This window comes from Vigna radiata, chromosome 1 (assembly GCF_000741045.1).
Source record: "Vigna radiata var. radiata cultivar VC1973A chromosome 1, Vradiata_ver6, whole genome shotgun sequence".
Taxonomy (NCBI): Eukaryota; Viridiplantae; Streptophyta; class Magnoliopsida; order Fabales; family Fabaceae; genus Vigna; species Vigna radiata.
This window is the reverse complement of record NC_028351.1, coordinates 762,723-776,324: the sequence shown is the minus strand read 5'-3', so window position 1 is coordinate 776,324 and position 13,602 is coordinate 762,723. Positions and strand designations below refer to the sequence as shown.

The 13,602-nt window shown below is 34.3% G+C and overlaps 1 protein-coding gene across 4 annotated transcripts; it reads left to right on the top strand.

Annotated features, from left to right (window-relative positions):
* Positions 1 to 972: 972 nt before the first annotated feature.
* Positions 973 to 13,593, top strand: LOC106772511 (protein RST1). Of its 4 annotated transcripts, none has more exons than XM_022781305.1 (25): positions 973 to 1,407; positions 1,986 to 2,270; positions 2,392 to 2,475; positions 2,591 to 2,867; positions 3,223 to 3,488; positions 3,712 to 3,895; positions 3,985 to 4,172; positions 4,287 to 4,387; positions 4,487 to 4,562; positions 5,494 to 5,625; positions 5,707 to 5,788; positions 5,920 to 5,992; positions 6,322 to 6,481; positions 6,591 to 6,721; positions 6,811 to 6,902; positions 7,080 to 7,198; positions 7,273 to 7,488; positions 7,606 to 7,683; positions 7,898 to 8,080; positions 8,499 to 9,392; positions 9,498 to 9,794; positions 10,984 to 11,643; positions 11,774 to 11,924; positions 12,049 to 12,167; positions 12,796 to 13,593. In XM_022781305.1, the coding sequence occupies exons 1-25, from the start codon at positions 1,012 to 1,014 to the stop codon at positions 13,192 to 13,194; spliced, it is 5,643 nt and encodes a 1,880-aa protein (XP_022637026.1). In that variant the 5' UTR covers positions 973 to 1,011; the 3' UTR covers positions 13,195 to 13,593. The 4 variants fall into 4 exon arrangements, with proteins under 4 accessions (XP_022637026.1, XP_022637030.1, XP_022637035.1 ...); XM_022781309.1 differs by having other exon boundaries at positions 2,588 to 2,867; positions 3,223 to 3,476; XM_022781314.1 differs by having other exon boundaries at positions 2,588 to 2,867; positions 7,107 to 7,198.
* The last annotated feature ends 9 nt before the right edge of the window (positions 13,594 to 13,602 follow it).

Below are 13,602 nucleotides of genomic sequence, written 5' to 3'. Positions count from 1 at the left end.
TAAAATTTTATAACTCACTCCTTTTATATTAATTTTTTAAATAAGTATGTGTTATGAATGCTGTAAGTGAATATTTATATTTTCGTTTACTAGCACAATTTTTTTTTACACTTTTATATTTTAGAAAATACTTGGTTTACTCAATTAATATAGCACTAAACTTGAAATAAAGGATATAATAATAAAGAAAAAATAAGTTAAGATAAAAAGTAAGACAAAAGTTCAACAAATCTCATTTTTTATTTTCATATTTTTTAACCAATATACAAAATTATTTTTCTTATTTCCCCGTCTATTTTCTAAGACAAATCACAATTTTTTTTTTAAGTTTTTCAGTTAAAGAGGAGTTGAATAACATTTTAAAATTGTTCTTATAATGTAACGTCGATAAGATAGGTGTTGACAAGCCGACTAAAATTTTGAAACACATATACATGACTATATATTAGATTATATGTATAGGAGTCTTTATATTTCCGAGAAACTCTGTAGTTTTAGAAGAACTTTATAGTTTTTAGTTATTATGTACATATTATATGTTAATATAGTAATTATTCTGAATAATTGTATTAATATGCATTATTAGAATTTATAATATTTTATTTAATAATTTTACACTATTAAATGAGATATTAGGTTAACACAACTATTCTTAAAATTTTATTAAGATTACACCTAATTAAACATTAAAAGACTAAAATAACAAATTTTGTATAATTATTAAACAAATTTTCGTAAAGAAAAAAAAATTTGAGTTTTATAAAATATATTAAGTATTAGATATATTATATTATTAAATATGTTATATAAATATTTTATTTTTATTTATATTTTAAACTTAAATCATATTTTTTTGACTATAAATATAATACCTTATATATTCACGAGTGAAATTAATTCATATTTATCCATACATTGATTTTAAATGTATTTAACACTAAGCATCAAATTTTCTGTGTGTATAGTGAATATAAAGTAATCAGTGAGACGCTAACTAACTTTCTCACTCTGATGGAGTCTTACGGTCCTCTTCTAGAGAAGACCCGAGTTCCCCAACCGGGGCTCCAAAAACTCGCTGTTGAGTCCATTTTCTCTAAGCTTAGATCCGCACCAAAGCATCTCGACCCGGAATCCGAACCCGGAAGACGCGCCATTTTCCTCTGCCTCTCGTCGCCGTCTCCTCACGTCGTCGACCACTCCGTCCGCCACCTCTGCCGCCTCGCCGCAGACTCAGTCGTCACCGTCTCGCTCGCCTCGCTCGAGCTCCAGGCTGCGCTTGAAGGCTCCGACCCGAAGCTCGTGCCCGTGTTCGTCAAGGGATTGGGCTTCCTTGCTCGCCACGATTTCCGCAGCAATGCCTCTTCACATTATGCTCATTCTTCCGCTCACACTCACCCGTTCGTTAGGGTTAGTTACTCACCACACTCAACGTGCAAATTATTCAGTTGAATAAATTTTAAGTAGGTTTTCTTTGTGTTTGATAAAAAAAAAATGATTGTAGGATTTTTCGAAATTAATTTATTTCATTCAAATATGCACTTGTTAGGCCGAAAAAGCTAAAACATAGAAACTCGATGATAGTTATGGAAATGAAAGTGCATTGAGGAAATTCATTGAGAAAATGATTGAGAAGGATATGGAGAGGGAGAGTGATACTTTTCATGAGCTATATGATTTTTGTGAATTATATTATTGGTTAGATAGAAAATGTTCAGTGTGATGGATCACCGTTATCATTTGCAAACATGGTTATAGTTGACAAGGGAGCAAAAGAATAAACCCTGAGAATTTTGTATAACTTGGTGTGCAAGTTAATTTCTAAGTAAGGTTCCAAACTACGGCTGTGACTGCAAATGTGCCCTCATTGACTGTATTTTCATGCAATTTCTCACAATGTTATGGATCGTGACTGCAAGTGCTATGTGAAACCTTGCTCCAGAGTCTTGAATGAAATGTGATATTTTATTTTATTTAATGTTTGGCAGGTGTTGTTGTGCCGGCCAGAGGTTCAGTCTGAACTCTTGCAGCAGGTGTTGCTATTTATGTTTCAGAATAAGCAGGTGGGAATGGTGCGCGTTTGTGAGTTTTTAAGGCCGTTGTTGGATGTCTCAATCGTAAATTTGTTAGGTCCGGAGTCATCCTCTTCCTTGTTTGCCATGCAACTGGTATCGTCGATGTTGACTTTATGTTGCTCTTTTCCACACGAGTCCATGCCTGTTTTTAGGCTGCTAACTGAGTGCCTTAAGTATCTTCCGCATGAGGGATCTGAAGTAAGTATAATTATTAGAATAAGCATTGGATATGTTGTGTTAAATTAGTTCTTTCTTTTTATGTTTTGTTAGCATAGTGAAATGATTATCTTGTTGCTGTTTTGTTGTTGGACCTTCTCAGGACTACAGGAAATTAATATTTATTGTAGAACATATGGTGGAGGCGTATATAGTTGTACTGAAATCTTTGGCTGGAAAGAAATCAGTATGTCCCTTGTAATTTAAACTTCTCATTTGCGTTCATTGCTTTTATGATGACATTTCCTACTTCAATTAAATTAATGCCTTGCTCTTGTATTTTTATTGATCCCTGTTAGCAGCTGATAACTGAAGCTCAACTGTGTGCTGTTGAATTTCTGGAAACAATTCTTTCTCTATCTACATGTCTTCAGTGGCATCTTGGTGGTCATGAGCCCATATGTGAACTATTTATGCGCTTGTTAACTGTACAGAAAGATATTGGGTTACCATGGTTACCTGGCTTGTCATCAATTATTTTATCATTATTCATAATCATTGTTCAATCAGAACTTGAACATGAACATATTTCTATACTGAAACTCCTTCTCTTTATCCTGAAGTGGAAATGTGACAGTGGTATGTTTTCTATAACTGCCTTGATTTTGAAGTCTATGCATTCATGCAAGTTGAATGCACATGATAAATTTAGGTTACTGTTTTTCTTTTTTTATTTTAAATGCTACATTTGTTTTTGGCATTTTTCATGGAGTTCTAAGTCGATCTCTGTAGTGTTTATATTTCATATTTTCAAGGAACAGAAGTTTATGAATTTTTCAGGATACTGCTTTTGCATACTCTTTCCATTGAAACATTTTTTTTCTGGCTACTGCTCTTTGCTTGAATTCGTGAAATAATCCCTCAAGTTATGCTCATTCGATACTGTCCTTAATATCATCATTTTTTTATAATTTATTTATTGTTAACTATGCAGATGCGGCTATCAGTGGGACTGAATTCTCTTTATTATTTGAAGAGACTTTGTTTCTTCTTCCCATTCTCAGTCTCATGTCGTCCCCTTCCAAATCTGTTAAAGGATTGGCAACTGATTTGCTTCACCTCTTGGAGAAGCTCCTTGCCAACATGTTTGTGGCTCCAAAAAACAAACCAATCATTGAGGAGGGAGTTCATTATCTCAGCACACCAGGAAGTATAGTTTTGAGACTTCTGCGTCATCTGTGGTATCAGGTATTTTGTGCGGTATATCATTCTTTTTTCTGTTTAAAAGTTTGTTATATTATCTATGCAAATTGTATGTACTTTTTGACAGAAGCATTTATATGCTGTAGTCCTGACTGGATATATACGAACTCATAATTTATGTGACTGGAAAAAGGGCAGTATATAACTTATATGGTAGCTATTTCTAGTTTTCTACCCCAGCAATAATAGACTTTTTTGAAATATGTATATGTTTTTTCAGGATGGAAAATCTTCTTCCAGAACTTCCCTTCTGAAGTTGGCTTTAACGGGATTGAACCAAAGTGAAATAATTTATGATAGACCATCATCTTGGGTTTCCCATTTAAGAGGGTTCTTTCTGTCAATTGTTGACCGACGGAAATCTTCATTACCACTCTCACATTCTCAGGAAATGTTTCTGAATGGTATAATCTATTGGCTTTTTGTGAAATGGAATTATAGTTGTGTTAAAGGATGCAAGAGATTAAACTTATGTCAATGTCTACCCTTGCAGAGATGCCCTTGTTACTTGCTGCTGTTCTTAATGTTTTATTGATACATCCGTCAATGGGTGCTGCTTCAGTTGATTCTTTGTCTTCCATTGCCATTGCGGATCCCAAACTAGGACTTCCTTTGTTGCTAACAATTATGTTTTACAGTAATATATTCAGAAGAAGTGATGTCAATTGCCATGATATGCTGGTAACTTATTCCTTTTGTAATGACACTTATTGCATGACTTTCCTTGTTCTTTTGCCTCCCATCATATATGAAGTATTTTTCTTCCTCTCTTACTTTTTGTTTTTTGTTTTGCAGTTAAAAATTTTTGAAATGCTGCCATCAATTGCTTCACACTCGGCAATGGTTCCACTCGTTGTTCAAACTATCTTGCCGATGCTCAACAAAGATGCAAAAGTGTGGGTACATCACTAGGTGTATTTTGTTTGATTATTTAAAAAAGTTATTATTTTATTATTATATTATTCTTTCTTAGTAGTGTCCTGTTTTTGATGCAGCTCATTACATTCTACGGCCACTAGATTGCTTTGTCGAACTTGGGAGACTAATGATCGAGCCTTTGGGAGTTTGCAAGTGAGCTTTTCATTCCACACTTTCCTTGTTCTTCCATTGCCATAAGTATTATTTTAGGTGGACATGCATAATTGTTTAATGCTGAAGATGAGATGACTTGAAATTGTAATTGATTGAAGAAATGTAATTGTGAACTCAATTTAATTGTAACTGTTTGTGAAAAGTTTTCTTAAGTGAAGTTAAACACATTGAAGTAGTGTGAGTATTCTGTCCTATAACTCTATTATTTATTAAGATGGTGTGCTACACATGATTAATATTTCCACTGTTCTTAAGAGTAGAATTTATTGCTGCAAAAATTATTTGTAGATAAATAAGCTAAATAACGTAATTTCTAGGCTTTTTACTTGACTTTGATGATTAAAATCCGAGATAATCCTGACATATCTATAAATGGTGAGTCTAAACTCTGTTTTTGGATTGGAAAGCTAGCTGGTAGAATATAACCTATTTATTTATTCTTAAATTTCTGTGCATTGTTCTAATTTTAAAATTGTTTGATATCTAGAAGTTAACTTGTAAGTAGCAGGAATGATAGTTGCTTTCTGGCAAAAGATGATGCCACACGTCATATTTTTGGAGAGGACATGTGCACCCTAGCAGAGATCAAATTTAGAGCCATAAGATTTTGATGCTAAGTAAACATGTTACACAAACCACAATTTTTGCTGTTCTGTGATATATTCTTGTGAACCCATGCAAGGATACATAAAAAATGTTTTCTACAAATTTACTGTATAATCTGACCGTTTGGCATATTGTTTGTCCCATTCTTTCTAACATTTGTCCATGCAACATGTTTCTTAGACTTTTGTTACGGACTGAAATTCCAATTATGCTTGAGTATTTTACAGTCCCTTGCCATGCCTTCAAAATCTTACTACAGTAAATTTCCTCCCATAATTTTCTTTTTGCATTTCTCTTGATGCAGGGTGTCTTGCTCCCTAAAGGGTTCACCAATTACACTTCAGAGAGAGAAATTGACATCAGCAGGGCTGCTTCCATCCGAGATGTTTGCCATAGAAGTGCTGATAGGGGTGTTGATCTCATCTTGTCTGTTTCGGTATGCACTACTGTTTTCTTGATTATCTTTTTGCAGCACATGCTTTGATGAGAAATCACAGTTTGGTGTTGGAATAAACAGTCTTGCATTGAGAACCAAGATCATGTAATTAAAGCTCTCGGTTTGCAAAGCCTTGCCTTCCTTTGTGAAGCTGATGTGATTGGTAATTTTTTTTAAACATGTTTGTGGAATAATACCATACCAAGGAATAGTAATTTATGCATTTACAATAGTTTGATGCTAGATCATGTATCTGTTAAATGGCTTTCTGATCAGATATATTCGCTTCTTTAGATTTTTACACTGCATGGGATGTCATTGCAAGGCATGTGCAAGGTTACCAAGATGATCCTATTCTTGCTTATAGGTAAGCATGTTTAAGATTCCTTTGTAGACACTTATATGTTGTTGACATAGATTATAATAAAGATGGTGGTAAATTATGGAAAAGGAAATTTGTAAGTTATTTCCCAACTCATTAAGTGTCACTGACAACTTCTAAATTTTCATCTTGGGCATCATGAATTTTCTTAAACAACATATTGCTTTACATATATATCTTCTTTCAGTTAATAAACTCTGATTCCGTATAGTCTTTGGATTGAGGTGTTCTTTCTCCATAAACTAATACATAATTTCCCAGTCATGAATTTTCATTCGTTGTCTCATTTAAAGATATTTCCTGTATTATGGCAGCCTTTGCCTTCTGCTAAGATGGGGTGCAATGGATGCAGAAGCATATTCAGAAGCATCAAAGAGTGTGCTGCTAATTGTATGGGATGTAGTTACCTCCAGTCAAGATAGACAGTGGGCAAAAGCTAGAATTTCAGCCCTGGAGTCACTTTCCCAATATGAAGTATATCCACCTATGCAAATGTTTCCCTGCATGAATGGACTGTTGTTTTATTGAATAAAAGAGTACTTTACACTTTTTCTTTAATATTGTTTTTGTTATCACTTTCCAGGTATCCCAACTTGAAAACAGTATTCCAGATTTCAAAAAAATGATTTTAGAGTTGTTCTTTTCTGAAACAAATCCCAACGTTCTCAAAGCTATGGAGGATTTTCATGTCAAGATAATAGCATATGAGCACATGTAACCATTGCATCTTACAATTTACTTATATAGGACGGTATAATGTTAGCATGATTGAATTTGTTTTTTTTTTTATCCATTTGCCTTAGAAATCGCCGAAGACTAGTCAAGACAAAAAGAGTTACAGGAAGCAAGATTGAAAAATTGATGAATGTATTTCCGCAGGTTATATTCTCTTCAGGTATGGAGTTATCAGTTTTCCATTTTGTGTTCTTTTCCCAATAACTTTTGCAAGAAGAAATTCAGACCTGATGGTGGAAAAAATAAAATGAAATGCTAAAATCAAGTTTTCTGTCATCAATAGCTTAGCGGACTCTGTCTGGTTTATTATATGTATTTTCTTGTGTTATATGCACAGGCTTTGATGTTAAGCATCTATTTACAGGAAAGCTAAATGTAGCTAGAGAATTACCTGGTGCTGCCTTAGTATGTTTTTCTTTCACTCCTAAAGATGTGAATGAACACCAAACATCCAAAGTAAGATATTGACAGATTACATATATTCTGCTTAGATTTAAATGAACTTTTGATCTGATATTTTAAGTATTCAGAGGTTAAGAGAAGTACATACTGGGTATGAAATTGCTCTAGTGGAAGTAGCTGCTTCTCTTCAGCTCTCAAGAAATATCTTGCTTGCACTGATGGCAGTGCAATCATGGAAAGGCTTTGTGCGACGATGGATGAAGGCTTACACACTTTCATACGATGCTAAGTCACAATTGAGTGTCCTAGATAAAACTTCTAAAGCTGCTAGTGACATTTTAAAGGTCAAGATTGGTCTTTTGTCATTACAAACCATCCTTTTACCTATTTATCAATTATCTGTATTGAATGCACAAGTTTGTCATGTCTGATATAGGTTTTGTTACACGATTTTTGTGCAGAGTATGATGGCTATGGCGGATGAGGCTATACCCAGAGCTGCTGAAAATATTGCACTGGCTATTGGTGCACTTTGTGAGGTGAGAACGTTTTCTATCGTTCTGCACTCATTTAAAATCTTTAAAGATTCTGATCAGTTATCATCTGTGCCACAGATTGGCATCTTAACACAAACTGTATTCATAAGTAACATGTGTTGAGTCAGTTCTCTAATAATGTAGTTAGCAAAGTATCTTATGTATTACTACTATAATAACATTTGATTGCTACAAACTTTGGCCTTTCTATTATCAGGTTTTGCCCCCTTCTGTTCACACAGTTAAATCTGCTGCTTCAAAGTTTCTTTTGGAATGGTTGCTCCAACATGAACATGAACACCGCCAATGGTCTGCTGCAATTTCTCTAGGATTAATCTCTAGTTGCCTTCATGTAACAGATCATAAACAGAGATATCATAACATCACTGGACTTCTTGAGGTATTTCTGTTCTGTATTTTTAATTAAATTATAGTGGCGATGAAAGGAAGTTTGAATATTAAAAAAGCTATTGCATTTTTTTTATTAATTTCTCTTGATATTTTGGATCCAATGCAAGTTTTTCTGGACCTATTCGTAAGTTCACTTTTTCCCCTTAGATTTCATCAGTCGAAAATTCTTTTGGAGGTTGTAACACACTTATGGGATTATATTAAGAGATTGTAACACACTTAGGTTCACAATTTTCTTTGTAGTGGTATAGTTTGGATGGAAGAATGCTATTACACACATGGAATATATAATCAAAGTTTTAAATGGATTATCCTGTCATTTTTGTTAATTTTTTGGTTCAATCTTTAGAGGAACTTGTTGATAAGATTTTTTGGCATTGCATTTCACTGATTGCGTGAACTTCCAGGTTCTTTTTGATGGCAGAAGTTCCCTTGTAAAAGGAGCATGTGGCGTTGGATTGGGTTTTTCTTGCCAAGATCTTCTTACCAGGGTTGAAACTTCTGCTACCTCTACTGTGATGAAAGAAACAGAGAAGGTTCCAGAATCTGAATTACTAGGAAGAATTATTACTGCCTTAGCTACAATGATACGACAGAGAACTCGATGTTCTTCTGATATTTTAGACAATCTAGGTTCATGCTTTCCACTGGGATCATATGACATAAGTTCTAAAGTATATGAACAGTTATCTGACAACACTGAAGACTTGGAAGAAGATATCTGGGGTGTTGCTGGACTTGTTCTTGGTCTAGCTAACTCTATTAGTGCAATATACAGAGCTGGAGAGTTAGAGACTGTCATCAAGATAAAGAACTTGGTAATATCATGGCTTCCATATGTGCATTCACTAGTTGAAAAAAATACTTTCCAGGGGAAAGAATCTGAAATTGTTTTAGCACTTGGATCCTGTATTGCACTTCCCACTATAGTAGCTTTTTGCCAGAGAATGGAATTGATGGATTATGCTGAGTTGGACCACATTGTGATTGGCTTTAAAGAGTTCATTTCCGAGTTAATTTCCGTGAAATCGTCTGGCATTTTGCACCATAGTATGCTGATGGCATCATGTGTTGGAGCAGGGACAGTACTTTCTTGTATTTTGAATGAAGGTGTTTACTCTATTGAGGCTGAACGCATTAAATGTTTACTGGAACTGTTCAGGAAATGTTACTTGAATCCTTTCCCTTCTCTTGTTCATCTTGGTGGCATGCTGGGAGTTGTTAATGCTATTGGAGCAGGTGCAGAAATTTTGGTTAACATGAATTTTCCAAAGTACACTGGGCTGTCTGATTATCAGAAGGTAATTTACCTTTTTGATAAATATGGTACCAGCTATCTCATCGTATTTGTTATTCTTTTTTTCTTGCTTCATATTTAAATATCTCTCTATGTAAAAAAAAAACAGGAGTTTTCCTCAGTAGTGGGCCCTCTCCTTTCAAGTTCTGATTTTGAGCCATACTTGACATCTTTGGTGCAAGAGTTGTTTCTCGTGGCACAGAATTCTGATAATCCGCAGCTACAACAGTTTGCTTCCTGGGTGCTTGCCTTCCTTCGGCATCATTTATGGTCTAAAGAACTTGTGAGGATTGATAGTGATAGCATTGTAGCTGAAACTAGTTCAAAATCTGTTTCCCACAGTTTTTCTGAGGACAATGTTGTTTTGAAGCTTAGTATGTGGCTTATGGATTTCAAATACACTGAGGTAAATGTTTTGTCCAAATTTTGTGTAAATTTTTATGTATTCTTCATTTTCTTATTTTACTGCTTTCCTCTCAGCATTTAAGAAATAAATTTTAAGTTTAATTCAATCCCACAAAATTGACTTGTAAAGTGAGGTTTGTACCCACTTATCACTAGTCAATGTGGAACTTTCATCACACATCTCTCATGACAAGATATATACATTTTGTGCGTAAGACTAGACATTAATGGATGGTTTGATAGCAACATAATAGCAGGTGAAAAAATATGTCCAACAAACAACAAATTTCGTTAGGATAGGTTCTAAACCATTACTTCAATACCATACTAAGAAATCATGTGGTTAACTCGTTTTTTTTTTTTTCTGGTTATTTTCCTTTCTTTGTTCGATAGGAAGGGTGCTGCTATGCAGTTTAATTTCTAGGTTGATGGTTAGTTTTTCTTTTTAGTATTATCCAAACAGATTTTCTTTTCACGTTTGGGAGTTGAAAATCAAACTAATCACAAAAGCAGCTTCAAATCCATAAGTCATGAAGTCAAGATTATATATAAAATTTTTAAGTGTTCACAAAAATCTAGTTGTTGGGGCTTGAAGTTTAGTTTCTTTAATAATCATATCACAAATACCAATCATTCATGAATAATATGTTTAAGTTTGATAAATTTCTTTTCCCTCCCTTTTTAAATGTAATAACCTTGTGAAATCATTAAAAGCCAATGATTTTATTATTCCTATAACCATAATAAGTTTTTGTTTTATTTTTCTGTTAAATAAAATATTCTGCCATGTATTATTTTTTTACCTGGTAACATTTGGTTGGGGGTTTATGAACGAGTGTTTTTTTTTTTCCTTTTAAGTCTTGTCAGTGAATTTAATATCACACTTTGTTCATCTGCCCTTTGTAATTACTGGCTGAAACAATAAAATCATCTTAGAATTTTTCTTGGTCTTGGTTATTCTATGTTATTCGTCATTTCATTATTTTTTACGTTGTTTTGTGCCACTGTGTAAACTGAATTCAACATAGTAATAACTTCTGCTTCTATTTAATTTTTTTTTTCTTTGATTTTAGCATGGTTGTATATGATAAACTTCCCATACACATCTATATTTTCTATTACAATAGTTTTGTGATATGTTTTTTCATTATTATTTCTCACTGTTCTCATTTTGTTGTGTCTAAATTAAGCCTGAATCTGCTGTACATAAAGACAGAGTCATTTCTGTGTTAAGGTGTCTCTCTAGAGCTCCCAGGTTGCCAAGTTTGGATTGGGGATCAATTATTAGGCGTTGTATGAGATATGATGTCGAAGATGTTGACTTGCTACCCAAAGATTCTACTTTCAAGAATGGAACTCTTAGGGAGGAATGCACAATGTTTGCAATGGCTCATGCAAATCAATTTGATTCGCTTCTAACTTTTCTCGATGAGCTATCTGACTTTTCCAGATTCAGGACACTTGAAATAAATCTGCAGTCATGTCTGCTAAACCATCTAGCAGACCTTGTTAAAGTATTTTCAAACTCGAGGCTTGAGAAACTATTTGGTGATGTGAGCAATCACTTACTGTCTTTTACATCACACACAGAGTCGGGCACCTACCACAAAAGCTTGTTATGTATTTCATGCTGGAAAGGTCTCTATGAATGCCTAGATGAGGTTTCTGCAGATACATCTGGTCACATATCTCATATTGAGAGGTGCATGGAGGTTCTATTTACTTTATTACCAGCAATTCAATCTTCAGTAAGTGCAGTTTCGGGGGATGTAAGTTCTGGGGAGGAATGGTCTGAGGCTGTAAGATGCTTAGGGAAGGCTCCAGAAAGTTGGCTATTGGATTTCCTGAAGGTATGGTGTACATACATGATATATTGTACAATATCTCTTCATCCGGCTTTTCCTTCAAGAAAAGTACTTTGAGATCTGTCACGATAATATTAGTAATCTCTTACAATATGTCTCACATTTGAATTCACAGGTTTCACATGAGGAGTTTGTTCAGACTGCTGGAAAATCTATTGAAGTCCAGAAAAAGGTTTGTGCTAAGATCAAGCTTGTGAAGACTGGTTCCCTTTCAGTGACTGAACTTGGAAAAATGAAATCCTACATTTTGAACTCCCAATCTCAAGGTTAATTTTCTGCTTTGCTACTCAGTGTTTTTGTATTTAGGCAAAGGAAAGCTCAGATCAATTTGGGCTGAAATAATTGAGGGTTCACATATCAAATGTCAATACATATGTTTAATTTTTCCAGGACTCTGGCATATACTCTTTGAAGTTGTGGCAGCTTTGTACAGTGCCGAGGGAAGTATTAAAAGACAGTGGCTTATTGATGCTGTTGAAATTAGCTGCGTATCCAGTTTTCCGTCCACGGTAGTAGTTCCTTACTGATTATTCCAACTTATTTATAGTAATCTTCAGGCATATCATGGAAAAATTCAAAAACTAAATTCAACAACAATTGTTGGGCTGGGCTATAAGGGTTTGCATTTTCTTTATTTTGAAAAGAATCAATACATTAATTCAGACATTCTGATAAAGAAAATTATACTGGTTTGTTGAATTTTTTTATTGAAATTATTGTCATTATCATGATGAGGACGATTGTTATTTGTAAATAATATACATGAAAAACTCCATCTTTTGTATCAACTTGAATTTCATGGACAAAATTATTAAATTTTTGCCGGAAAGATTTTCATGTCATATTTCATTGTTCATATTGTTTCTTTCTGATTTCTTTTTAAGTGACTAGCTTTACTATGTTACTCCCTGATTTTAGACAAACTTATCTACAAGTACTTATAGAAGAAGATATTAGGAAACTAATAAAAGAGAGTTTTTTAAATATTAGTTTAAGCTTAAGTTAATTTTATCTTATTAATTTTTTATTTTCTTCTCCTATAAATGCTTTTGAAAAAGCTACTTAAGAGGCTGTAGAGAAGTAGGTTCTACTCCTTGATAACCAGGTTGAATTTGTTTTGGGGCGTACTTTGTGCAGGCACTGCAGTTTCTTGGTCTGTTATCTGCTGCATGCTGCAAGTATATGCCCTTCATGATCGTGGACCAACAAATGGTTGTGAATGATCTACCAGTCACCCTTGTGTCTCTTTTAGCAGACCAAAACTGGAACGTTGTTGCTGAAACTGTCGTGTCGCACCTCTTTTCATCCACAGAACGTATATACAACTGGGCTACGCAAATAGCAGATGGTTCCCATATTCCTGGCTCGCAACCCATCGATGAAAGTGAGAATCAAATGGCTGTTTTTCTGCTAAAAGTGATGCATCATACATGTGTTTTACTTAAAAGTTACTTGCCATTAGATAAGCAACTCCGGCTCTCCAGCATGGTTGTTGCTCGAGAAGGAAACTATAGTCCTGAAAATAAAAGATTCTGACACTGAAATTGTTGTATACTCAAAAGAACACCCTCACCATGCTACATGCAGCCCCATTTTTTAGGGAATCGATCTTTGGCATTCACAGAATGTGGAGAATTCTGAGCTGTTTCTGCCATTCTTTATTCGATTCGGAATTCAATTGAGATGGCACAGTGTTGAGCAGAAGCCAACCGTGTGGAATGTCTCTTACAAATCATGGAGCTGTACATTCACATCTCAATGCTCTAAAATTCGGCAGAAGCATAATGCATGTTGTACCATTATCTTTTGTTCTTCTTACACAACCCTTATGTATATATTTCTAGCCTAGTGGTTGATCACAGAGATATGTAACGCATTTAAATTAAATTACACAAGAAAAACTATTGGGTTCGAAGCCCTTGATTTTCATGCTTCCATTGGAAT

What these genes read in the sequence shown, in the direction of transcription:
- LOC106772511 (XM_022781302.1), top strand. Translation starts at nt 1,012, where the DNA reads ATGGAGTCTTACGGTCCTCTTCTAGAGAAGACCCGAGTTCCCCAACCG. An exon ending in ACACTCACCCGTTCGTTAGG is followed by an intron (nt 1,408 to 1,985) that starts GTTAGTTACTCA and finishes AATGTTTGGCAG; the next exon opens with GTGTTGTTGTGCCGGCCAGA. An exon ending in AGTCACTTTCCCAATATGAA is followed by an intron (nt 6,482 to 6,590) that starts GTATATCCACCT and finishes ATCACTTTCCAG; the next exon opens with GTATCCCAACTTGAAAACAG.